The sequence below is a fragment of the Vipera ursinii genome (genome assembly GCF_947247035.1).
Source record: "Vipera ursinii genome assembly, chromosome: 17".
Taxonomy (NCBI): domain Eukaryota; kingdom Metazoa; phylum Chordata; class Lepidosauria; order Squamata; family Viperidae; genus Vipera; species Vipera ursinii.
The window spans coordinates 6,865,724-6,878,599 of record NC_139530.1 but is presented as its reverse complement, the minus strand read 5'-3'; the positions used below and the strand labels follow the sequence as shown (position 1 = coordinate 6,878,599).

Sequence of the window (12,876 nt, the reverse complement as noted above, 5' to 3'; positions counted from 1 at the left end):
GGCAACACAAAGACGAAACATTTCTGCCTGACACTGTAACAAATCATCACTTCTCTCATCCAATGCATTCCCCCACTGGTCAATGTACAATGCACTGGTCACCATATTTTTTATCATCCCCAGCTAGGATTCCTCATAATGCATCCACAGTCTCACGTCTAAAAGAACCTTGTGGAGGCCATGCTTGTTCACACAGAAATTTCAGTTGAATCCTATTCCCCTTTGGATATTTAGGATCACTAAAATAATCATCAAATCCTTTTAACATGCATGCCAACGGTGTGTTGGGCACACTCTGATACACCCCATACTAATACACTGCCACTGACCTACGATGCCGGACGTTCCAACGGTCACCAATAGGAATTGCAATGGCTTAACCTCCCACACAACCTAACACGGACTGCTTTAGGGACGACGTTGTCCTGAGTCCAGGAGGGTGATCAGTCCCCCTCTTCTGTCTTCAAATGAGACAGGCACACCAGAGTTTAACAGATACTCGCCTGAAACGCGTTGTCCACTTCCCCATCCTGGCCAGGAATTGTTCAGACCACCGTTCCTACACTGCAGGGTTCTTGGACTCGATCAGAGCACCATCGGTACCAAAGAGTTGTCACTGCTGTCTCCCGGAGGCTGGATCCCCCGTGGCGCCTGGAGAATGTTCAGGAGTGACTGCCCAATGGGCCCGAGGGGTTGAACGGCCCTCAGCAAAATATTGCCTTGACCTTTTGGTCGTGCCGCGGTCGCCATTTGAAATAGAAAAATATTGGCAAGAGACCAGGCCAAGCTCTTCAATGTAGGAAGTTTATTTGCGCAGGTCCAGACTGCACTTGGCATGAAAGGGTCTGGACCCCGAAAGATCCACATCAACATAAATTTATACAGTTACATTCATCTGGTATTCATATGTCATATTATAGGCGTTACAGAGGGAGGAATAATATATGGTAATATAAGTAATGTCATATAGAGAAGTGAAATAAGCCACGTACACTTAAACAACAAAAGAAAAAGGAGTTGTCAGCGAAAGGGAGTATACATGTGATAAATGTCAGCCTTGGAAGATAAAAACAGGATGCATATGTCTGGGTCAAGATAAAAATACAGCTACTTACTTGCTAGTCTGTGAGCTAAGGGGAAGTAGGGCAAAAGTCAGAGGCCTTAGCTTTGAGAGCTCTGCCACAGCCTAAACCAAAGTTACATATCTCAGAAGGACATCGGAGGTCAATTCACTTGTTCATCCAGCATCACTTTCTGGAGAAGTCCTGACAGGAAGGACCACAACCACGACAGAGCAGAACCCCCAGGAGGGCATCTGTGACTTTTCACCAACATGCTTTTTTTCCAGCTAATGCTCCTCACACAGATCCACAAAGAAGTTCAGCGTCCCCAGTGGAAAAGTTGCTTCTCCCTGTAATAATCACCATCCTGGTCTTAGGTCCTCTGCTCCTTCTCCAGTGACTGCCTTGGATGTAAACATCAGGCTGAAGCAACACGGAAGACATCTTTCATCAGAAAAGGATAAAAGCTGCAGGTCACGTTCTGTGTGGCAGAAGTCTTCAGACAGGCTGGGGCTGTGCTCTTCAATGTACTTTTGTTTTTTCTCCAAGTGAATTTTGCTGCGTCTCTGTCTGAATCAGGAAACCACGAGCATTCCTCTCTTGTGAGAGCCTTTGAATTCTTCTAACCCTCCTTGTTCTTTCTGTTAAGAATCGGGAGCAGAATGGATTCAGCCCCAAGAATTATGGGCCTTCTGGTTCTGATGCTGCTGGTGTCCCAGCCGGTCTCTGGGAAGCTCAGAATGAAGTGCCCACCCAGTTTGGAGCCCCAGGATGGAAAGCAGTCGTGGAGCTATTACAGGCCAGGAGACCATCTCATGAGTATGCTTATCACTATAACAGAAATATCGCATATGAAATTGCCTTTCAACCGTGCTCCTTCTATTCAGTCTCGTTCGTAAGTCATTCCGGGTGATGGAGTTGCATCCACTCCATTTCCAGTTCTAACACTCTCCTTCTTATTCCACTTTCTCCTATATTTCAGGACCTCTTTGATTTCCTGAAATATTTTGATTTCCTTGCCTCTTTAATTTTGTGGAAGAAACTCAAATCTAAAAATGGGGCAGGAGAGAACCTGAAGGAAGTTGAGATTATTTTCCTTTCCGTGTTCCCTGGGCACCTTGATTACTGAAATAAATGATCTTTGGGTTTGGATCCATTTTGGCTTAAGGCTGAGTAGGCTGGTGGAAACAAAGAGGATTAAACTTTTAAAAAATAATTTGTTGTTGCTGTTGATGACAATAACATGAACATTTTTTTTACAGTAGACTTTCTTTTGGTTATTCAAAAACCTTACGCTTCATTTTTGCCATTCAACTTATCAACAAGAATTCCCAGCTCCTGCACAATCTCACACTTGGCTACAACATCCATGACAACTATTTGAGCACTTTCTGCACTTCGGATGCCTTGCTGGACATTCTCTCCACTGGAGAAGCCAATGTCCCCAACTATGGCTGTGGAAGGAGGGAGAAGCTCCTGGCTCTTCTTGATGGAGCTGCCAAGGACATCTCCATCCAGATGTCAACATTAGGAGGCATCTACAAAGCCCCCCAGGTTTGTCTGTTTCTTTATCTGAGCGGGGTGGTGATGGGTGAGTGATAGATCTAACCATAGCTTCACCATGGAATTCAAGAGCTGCTTTTCTTTATATTAGAAAATATGTCAGCTATGTTATAGCCTACTATGTTCATGTTCACATTCACCATGAATGGATATCCAGATATTCAAAAAATATTCCTATCTATGGGGGTCTTTATTGGCATGTTCATTTCACATGACTGAAGTTGAAAATACTAGCAGAGTCTCTCTAGATAAAATGGAATTAAGAGGAGTCTAGCAATTGCAGGTCAGTAAGTCTAATATTGTGACTAAAATGTTCCCATGTTCCTCTTAGATAAATTTGACAGAGGGAAGAAGAAAAGTGCATTCTTTAGAAGAACAAGAAGGTTTTAGATAGAGTTAAAGTTTATATAAATTTAAATAAAAATACATACATTAATAATCTAATATTGACAACAGATTTACCTTGAAATATCTAATCACAAAATATGTCAGCTGGGTAAACTATGGCTTGCTGACTTTATAGATGTTAGTGCAGCATTTGACATAATAAACAGAGAAATATGATGGAGAAAATTGATTGTCCTTAAACTGGAGCTCTGACTGCTGGCTCTGATCCAAGCCCTTTCCACAAGCCCTTCTTTGAGAGGGAGATTTGGGGTCAATGGAGCCACAAGAAAAAGAATTGAAACTTACTAAGGGGGAAGGGAAGGGGGCATATCTGAACCCCTGATATTCAGTCTGGAAATTAATGACTTTCCTGCACTAATGAAGGATCCTGAAATAAACCTGTCTAAGGTGATAAATACACATTGGAACACCCTGGTTTACACTGATAATACAATATTTATATCATTCTCATAACTTGGATTGTGTAAACTGTTGAGACAATTTGGCTTCCATTGACATAATAATGTAATGATTATTGATAAATCAAAGTCTAAAGTTATGGTCTTTGGAAAACATCATAACCATTGCTGCCTTTTTGATGGCCATTCAATAGAGCAAGTAACACCTTTCCTTACTGAGGGATAGTTTTCTCTGGAACTGGATATTTGTTCATCATCAAAGCAGCTCACTTAGAGAAAGGGCACAAGTGAATTTAGTGTTTAAACTTAAAAAAAATCATAGATATTAAATTTTCTTTCCATTTATTAAAGTATAAACTACCAAACTTACCCCAAGTCTTTATATTAAACCGAAGTCTGGGGATTAGTATGTATATAGATAAAGCTGCTAGAACAACACAATCACAGCATCTGAGAAGTATCTTTGGGGGTGGATAGAAAGTCTTCAGCTGCTGCCCTCAGAGCTGAATTGGGAATTTATGAAATTTATCCTTTGTCTAAAATCAGGATATATAATTATTATCGTACAATTAAAGCTATCGAATCTGACAGACTTGTGAAATTTCAGTTAAAGACACCTTGGACTGTACAACTGACAAATTATATTAGGAGATGTGTTATCACATTCTCTTGTACAACCATGAAACACACCTATTAATGTAATGTCAATGGTCTAACAAAGAGAGAGATGACTATATTGGACTGAATATCACACAAATGACCTATTGGGATTCATATATTAAAATAATATATATCCTGGAAAACCAGAATGAAAAAAATTACATACGATACAGCCCCTTATTTGAGCAAAACAGTTCAGCTGACATCAGGATATATGGGATTCATTGTAGTAAATTGTTGTTGTTGTTGTTAGTTGCGAAGTCGTGTCCGACCCATCGCGACCCTATGGACAACATTCCTCCAGGCCTTCCTATCCTCTACCATCTTCTGGAGTCCATTTGAGCTCACACCTACTGCTTCAGTGACTCCATCCAGCCACCTCATTCTCTGTCGTCCCCTTCTTCTATTGCCCTCAATCTTTCCCAGCATTAGGCTCTTCTCCAGTGAGTCCTTCCTTCTCATTAGGTGGCCAAAGTATTTGAGTTTTAGTTTTAGGATCTGGCCTTCTAAAGGGCAGTCAGGGTTGATCTCCTCTAGAACTGACCGGTTTGATCGCCTTGCAGTCCAAGGGACTCGCAGGAGTCTTCTCCAGCACCAGAGTTCAAAGGTTTCAATTCTTTGGCGCTCAGCCTTTCTTATGGTCCAACTTTCACTGCCATACATTGCAACTGGGAAGACCATAGCCTTGACTATACACACTTTTGTTGACAGGGTGATGCCTCTGCTTTTTAGTGTGCTGTCTAGATTTGCCATGGCTTTACTCCCGAGGAGCAAGCGTCTTTTAATTTCTTGGCTACAGTCCCCATCTGCAGTGATCTTGGAGCCCAGGAAAATAAAATCTGTCACTACCTCCATTTCTTCCCCATCTATTTGCCAGGAATTGAGAGGGCCAGATGCCATGATCTTGGTTTTCTTAATGTTAAGTTTTAACCCAAGTTTTGCACTCTCCTTCTTCACCCGCAACACGAGGCTCTTTAGTTCTTCTTCACTTTCTGCCATTAGAGTGGTATCATCTGCATATCTTGGGTTGTTGATATTTCTTCCGGCAATCTTAATTCCAGCTTTGGATTCATCTAGCCCTGCCTTTCTCATGATGTGCTCTGCATCTAAGTTAAATAGGCAGGGTGATAGTATACAGCCTTGCCAGTCTCCTTTCCCAATTTTGAACCAATCAGTGGTTCCGTGTCCAGTTCTCATTGTTGCTTCTTGAGCTGCATATAGGTTTCTCAAGAGACAAATAAGATGGTCTGCTACGCCCATCTCTTTAAGAACTTGCCACAGTTTGTTATGATCCACACAATCAAAGGCTTTAGCATAGTCTATGAAGCAGAAGTAGATGTTTTTCTGGAACTCTCTAGCTTTCTCCATGATCCAGCGTATGTTGGCAATTTGATCTCTAGTTCCTCTGCCTCTTTGAAATCCTGCCTGTACTTCTGGTAGTTCTCGATCCACATACTGCTGGAGTCTAGCCTGTAGGATTTTAAGCATAACTTTACTAGCATGAGAGATGAGTGCAATGGTGCGATAGTTTGAACATTCTTTGGCACTGCCTTTCTTTGGAATTGGAATGTAAACTGATCTTTTCCAATCCTGTGGCCACTGTTGAGTTTTCCAAATTTGCTGACAAATTGAGCGTAGCACTTTTACTGCATCGTCTTTTAAGATTTTGAATAGCTCATCTGGAATACTGTCACCTCCACAGCTTTGTTGTTGCTCAGCTTTTCTAAGGCGCACTTCACTTCACATTCTAGGATGTCTGGCTCGAGGTCAGTGACCACCTCATTGTGATTGTCAGGGACGTTAAGCTCATTCTTGTATAGTTCTTCTGTGTAATTTTGCCTCCTCTTCTTAATCTCTTCTGCCTCTGTTAGGTCCCTGCCAGTTTGGTCCTTTATCATGCCCATTTTTGCATGAAACGTTCCTTTCATCTCTCCAATATTCTTGAAAAGATCTCTGGTCCTCCCTATTCTATTGTTTTCTTCTATTTCTTTGCATTGTTCATTTAAGAAGGCATTCTTATCTCTTCTAGCTATTCTTTGGAATTCTGCATTTAATTGGACATATCTTTCTTTCTCTCCCTTGCCTTTCGCTTCCCTCCTTTCCTCAGCTATTTGCAAAGCTTCCTCAGACAGCCATTTTGCTTTCTTGCATTTCTTTTTCTTTGGGATGGTTTTGGTTGCTACCTGTTGTACAATGTTGCGAACCTCTGTCCATAGTTCTTCAGGCACTCTGTCTATCAGATCTAATTCCTTAAATCTATTTGTCACCTCTACTGTATATTGAACAGGGATATGATTTAATTCATACCTGACTGGCCTAGCGCTTTTCCCTACTTTCTTTAATTTAAGCCTAAACTTTGCAACAAGAAGCTTATGGTCTGAGCCACAGTCAGCTCCTGGTCTTTTTTTTATTGAAAAGTTTTACAATACATTTTTGAATACAACCCCCCCTCCCCATCCCCTCTCCCCAACCCTCCCCAACCCTCCCCTCCCCCTCCCCGACTTCCCAGAGCTAAATACAGGGTATAAAAATACAAACAAACATAATCTAAAATATGCAAACAACAATAAAATATTAAATTCTATCGCACATTAACTCTCAGTAAAAAAACTACAAGCTAGTCATACATCATATATATGCACTACTTATTCAAATGCTAAGTGAAACTTTTTAGTCCCATATTTATTCTGAATATAATCAATCCATCTCCTCCACTCCACAATGTATCTCTGTTGCGATTGGTCTTTCAAATATGCTGAGATCTTTGCCATTTCCGCCAAGTTAGAAACTTTTAAAGTCCATTCTTCTATAGTCAGCAGTTCTTCCTTCTTCCAATATTGCGCTATTAAAAGTCTCGCTGCCGTAATTAAATTCAACATCAACTTAGTGTCTACAACGGTAGTATCTGTGGTAATACCCAATAAAAACAGTTGCGGAGAAAACTTTATCCGTTTCTTAAATATTTTTTGCATGTTCCACCAAATTTTAATCCAAAATCTTTAACCTTTTTACAAGTCCACCATATATGAAAATACGTTGCATCCTCACAACCACACCTCCAACATTTGTGCTGGCAGTTCGGATACATACTTGTTATTTTTTTAGGATCTATAAAACATTTTATAAAAAATTTTGGGCCTGTGTAAATTTTACATTTCTAACCCAGATCTTTTCCCAAGTATCCTTCTTGAAAATTTTGAGCCCACTTTATCATACAGTCTTTAACAAGTTCTGTCTCTGAATCAATTTCTATCAATGCAATATATATCCTTTTTATATGTGCTTGACCTTGATCTCTAATTTGCTTTACCAAATTTTCATCAATCATTGAAAAACCAGTTTTCTGGTCCTCTTTCCATCTAGCCTGTAATTGCCCATACTGAAACCAGGTTTGTACAATCTTTTCTTCTTTTAAAATGTTATATGGCTTTAATTGCCATACATTCCTCTCAAAACTTAAAATTTCCTTATATGTAGTCACATCATGTTTAAATCCAACATTTATATTTTCTATTGCGTGTTTAGTTATTGCCCAAATAGGTATCTTATAATTTAACTTATGTCTATACTTTTTCCAGACTCACAACAGAGCATATCTTAAAATATGTATCTTAAACACATTATCCACCTTCTTGTCATACAATAAATATGCATGCCATCCAAATAACAAATCATAACCCTCAAGATTTAATAATCTCGCTTGTGTTAAATTAAACCAGTTGCTTATCGCTGACAAAGCAACAGCCTCATAATATAATTTGAAATTAGACATTTTAAGACCACCTCTTTCACGCGTATCTTGCATTATCTTAAATTTAACTCGTGGCTTTTTCCCTGCCCATACAAATTTATTAACTCCTTTTTGCCATTCCTCCAAATTTAAATCCTTTTTAGATTTGAAATAAAAATAAAATTTTTGGCAAAACATTCATTTTCACTGCTGCGATTCTCCCCAATAAAGATAATTGTAATTTTTTCCAACTATCTAATTCTTTTTGTACTTTTCCCCATAACTTTTCATAATTATTTTTATTTATTTATTTATTTATTTATTTATTTATTTATTTAATTTGTATACCGCCCTTCTCTCAAGAGACTCAGGGCGGTGAACAGGGCAATACATAAAAATTAGATACAAAAATTAAAATTATTAAAACATGATTAAACAATGCCCATAAATAATACAAATTTAAAATTGAAGTCATTTATAAAAATCCCACCCCGTCCCATCAGGCCAGGCCAGCTTGTTTAAAGAGATAGGTTTTAAGATCGCGCCGGAAGGAGCGGAGATCGGGCGCCATCCGGAGCTCAACCGGAAGATGGTTCCATAAATCCGGTGCACCCACAGAGAACGCTCTCCCCCTGGGGGCCACCAGTCGGCATTCTTTGACCGGTGGCACCCTGAGGAGGCCCTCTCTGTGGGAGCGTACTGGGCTGAGGGAAGTTGACGCCGGCTGCAGGTGCTCCCCAAGGTATTCTGGACCCATGCCATGGAGGGCTTTGTAGGTCATTACCAACACCTTGAACCTCACCCGGAAGACAACTGGCAACCAATGCAGCTCGCGGAGCAAAGGTGTGACATGGGAGTATCGGGAGACCCCCAGTACAACTCTCGCGGCTGCATTCTGTACCAGTTGGAGCCTCCGAGTGGTCTTCAAGGGTAGCCCCATGTAGAGAGCGTTGCAGTAATCAAGACGAGAGGTCACGAGCGCATGAGTGACCGTGCGCAAGGCATCCCGGTCTAGATAGGGCCGCAACTGGTGCACCAGGCGAACCTGGGCGAAGGCCCCCCTAGTCACAGCTACGATATGGTCTTCTAAGGACAGTTGTGAATCTAGGAGGACTCCCAAGTTGCGAGCCCTATCTACAGGAGATAATGACTCACCCCCCATAATGAGGGGTGGGATATCCTGAATATCCCGAGATGCCAGTACGCACAGCCACTCCGTCTTGTCAGGGTTGAGTCGAAGCCTGTTCCTCCCCATCCAGACCCGGACCGCCTCCAGGCACCGGGACATCACGTCGAGGGCATCACTGGGGTGGTTTGGGTCGAAATGAAAAGTTGGGTATCATCAGCATACTGATGATACCCAACTCCAAAACCACGAATGATCTCACCCAGTGGTTTCATGCAGATGTTGAACAGGAGGGGCGAGAGGACCGACCCCTGAGGAACTCCACAAGCGAGAGGCCTCGCGGTCGACCTCTGCCCCCCTGCCAACACCGACTGCGAGCGTCCCAGGAGATAGGAGGAGAACCACTGAAGAACCGTGCCTCCCACTCCCAATCCCCTGAGACGCCGCAGCAGTCGATGGTATCGAAAGCCGCTGAGAGGTCTAATAGGACTAGAACAGAGGAGTATCCCCTGTCCCGAGCCCTCCAGAGATCATTCACCAGCGCGACCAATGCCGTCTCCGTGCTGTACCCGGGTCTGAAGCCCGATTGGTACGGGTCTAGATAATCTGCTTCATCCAGGACCAGAGGGAGCTGATGCGCCACCACACTCTCAACAACCTTCGCAAGAAAGCGAAGGTTGGAGACCGGACGAAAGTTATTCAAAACAGCCGGGTCCAAGGCAGGCTTCTTGAGGAGAGGTCTCACCACCGCCTCTTTCAAGGCGGCGGGAAAACTACCCTCACTCAAAGAGGCAGATATAACCGCCTGGAACCAGCCTCGTGTCCCCTCCCGGGCTGCATAAACCAGCCAGGAAGGGCACGGGTCCAATAAACATGTGGTGGAGCTCAGCCTCCCCATGATCCTGTCCACTTCCTCCGGAGTTACAGGATCGAACTCCTCCCAGGTGACATTGACAAGATCGCTCGTGTCCTGATCGTCCGATACTGCCCAGTCGGAGTCCAAACCGGTCCGAATCCGAGCGATTTTGTCCAACAGATGTTGACTAAATTCCTCGGCACGCCCCTGCAAGGGTTCCCCACTAACCTCCTGGTTAAGGAGGGAGCGGGTCACCCTAAACAGGGCGGCCGGGCGATTATCTGCGGACGCGATGAGGGCAGCGAAGTAGTTAGATCTCGCTACCCTCATCGCTGCGAGATAAGACCTAATATGGGTTCTTAGTCGCAATCGGTCGGATTCAGATCGGCTGGACCTCCAAACGCTCTCTAGGCCCCGTCTCTGATGCTTCATCTCCCGGAGCTCCGCGGAGAACCATGGAGCCCATTGGGATCTGCGCCGGGTCAGGGGCCGCAAGGGTACAACTCGGTCAAGTGCCTCCGTGGCCATCCTTTCCCAGGCTTCCACTAAGGCATCTGCCGAGCTGTGAGCTGAGGAGGCAGGTGGGGACCCCAGCGCTGCCTGAAACCTCTCAGGGTCCATTAAGCGCCTGGGGCGGAACCATCTAGTTGGCTCAACAACCCCACTGTGGGGAGTGGCAAAACGGAAGACCAGCCGCAGGATATGATGATCGGTCCATGACAGGGGCATAACAATTGGGGAGCCCCCACCAAGATCATCTAACCACCGACCAGATAAGAAAACCAAGTCAAGGGTGTGGCCTCCCTCATGAGTCGGTCCATGAATTACCTGCGTCAGGTCCATGGCCGTCATGGAAGCCATGAACTCCCGAGCTAACTCAGATGCTCCTCCCAGGGATGGTAGATTGAAGTCTCCCAAAACCATAAGTTTGGGAAACTCAATCACCAGCCCTGAGAGGATATCGAGAAGCTCAGGCAGGGCTGCTGCTACGCGACTAGGCGAAAGGTACGCGAGCAGCAAGCCCAACTGCGCCCTGGGACCAAACCTCAATAAGAGAGATTCACACCCGACTATCTGAGGAACGGTGGCCTCCTGCGGACATAAGGTCTCCCTCATAACCACAGCCACTCCCCCACCCCTACCCTGAGTCCGGGGCCGGTGTAGCACCCAGAAGCCTGGTGGGCAAAGATCAACCAGGGGGATACCACCCTCTGGGCCCAACCAGGTTTCCGTGATGCAGGCCAGGTCCGCTTGCTCACCCTCGACCAGATCCCGGACGAGGGGAGCCTTATTAGCAATTTTTATATAACTTCACATTTGAGACTGACAAATATATCCCCAAGTATTTAATCCTTTTAACTATTTCAAATCCCGTTAGCTCTTCTAAAACAGCCTTTTGTGATACTGTCATATTTTTAGACAATATTTTAGTTTTTTGTATATTGATCTTAAATCCAGAAACTTTCCCTTATTGCGTTATTATCTCCATCAGTTCTACAACTGAATAATCGGGCTGAGTTACTGTAACAACCAGATCATCTGCAAACGCCCTCAATCTATAATCCTGATCTCTTATTTGGATTCCCCTAATTTTATCCGAATCACGTATTTTAATCAGTAATATTTCCAATGTTAAAACAAATAATAGAGGTGACAACGGGCACCCCTGCCTTGTACCTTTTTCAATGTTACATAATTCAGTCAGGCTATTGTTAACTATTATGCGGGCTGTTTGCTTTTGATATATTGCCCTAATTTATCCCCAAATTCCATTTTCTCTAATACTTTCATTAAAAATTGCCAATCCAATTGATCAAAGGCTTTTTCAGCATCCAAAAAGATCAGCGCTGGAGCAGAGGCGTCCCGAGGTCCGGACCAAACTCAGGCTTCGGGGGTGCTCAATCCTTCAACCACCAGAGTTTCAACTCTGGCGGTCTGGGAGAGATCTACCCCTGCCTGGGTGCTCACCCCCTCCTCTTCTCCTGAGGAGCGGGCTTCCGAGCCACCAAAACAGCTGATCGGCGCTGTTTTCGGCGGTTCTACGGAGCGACGGGGCTGACAACCTAAATGGCTGCTGGCGGTGGAGCCTTGCCACCCGGAGGTCTTTCAGTCAGCTCCTGGTCTTGTTTTTACTGATTGTATAGAGCTTCTCCATCTTTGGCTGCAGAGCATATAGTCAATCTAATTTCTGTGTTGACCGTCTGGTGATGTCCATGTGTAAAGCCGTCTCTTGGGTTGTTGGAAAAGAGTGTTTGCTATGACCATCGTATTCTCTTGACAAAATTCTATCAGCCTGTGCCCTGCTTCATTTTGTACTCCAAGGCCAAACTTGCTTGTTATTCCAGTTATCTTTCGGCTTCCTACTTTAGCATTCCAATCCCCCATGATGATAAGGACATCATTTTTGGGTGTTAGTTCTACAAGGTGCTGTAGGACTTCATAGAACCGGTTAATTTCATCCTCTTCAGCGCCGGTGGTTGGGGCATAGACTTGGATTACTGTGATATTGAATGGTTTGCCTTGGATTCTAACTGAGATCATTCTGTCATTTTGGGGATTGTATCCCAGTATTGCTTTTCCTACTTTTTTATTGACTATGAAGGCTACTCCATTTCTTCTGAGGGATTCTTGCCCGCAGTAGTATACCTGATAGTCATCTGAATTAAATTTACCCATTCCTGTCCATTTTAGTTCGCTGATACCTAAGATGTCGATGTTCAGTCTTGTCATCTCTTGTTTGACCACGTCCAGCTTTCCTTGATTCATGGATCTTACATTCCAGGTTCCTATGGAGAAAAAATCTTTACAGCATTGGACTTTCCTTTCACCACCAGACACATCCACAGCTGAGCGTCCTTTCGGCTTTGGCCCAGTCGCTTCATTCTTTCTGGCGCTACTAGTACTAGCCCTCTGCTCTTCCCCAGTAGCATATTGGACGCCTTCCGACCTGAGGGGCTCATCTTCCAGCATCATATCGTTTTGCCTTTTGGTACTGTCCATAGGGTTTTCATGGCAAGGATACTGGAATGGGTTGCCATTTCTTTCTCCAGTGGATCACGTTTTGTCAGAACTCT

At 43.8% G+C, this 12,876-nt stretch overlaps 1 protein-coding gene across 1 annotated transcript in view; it reads left to right on the top strand.

The window, feature by feature from the left end:
* Positions 1 to 467: 467 nt before the first annotated feature.
* The window catches only part of LOC310648033 (vomeronasal type-2 receptor 26-like), a gene marked incomplete at its 5' end in the record, with an annotated part of 45,749 nt that continues 33,340 nt past the window's right edge, over positions 468 to 12,876 (top strand). The window contains 3 exons of the mRNA XM_083375663.1: positions 468 to 599; positions 1,711 to 1,956; positions 2,388 to 2,615. Of these exons, the coding sequence (XP_083231789.1) occupies positions 468 to 599; positions 1,711 to 1,956; positions 2,388 to 2,615 (606 nt within the window). The remainder of the gene's footprint in view (positions 600 to 1,710; positions 1,957 to 2,387; positions 2,616 to 12,876) is intronic.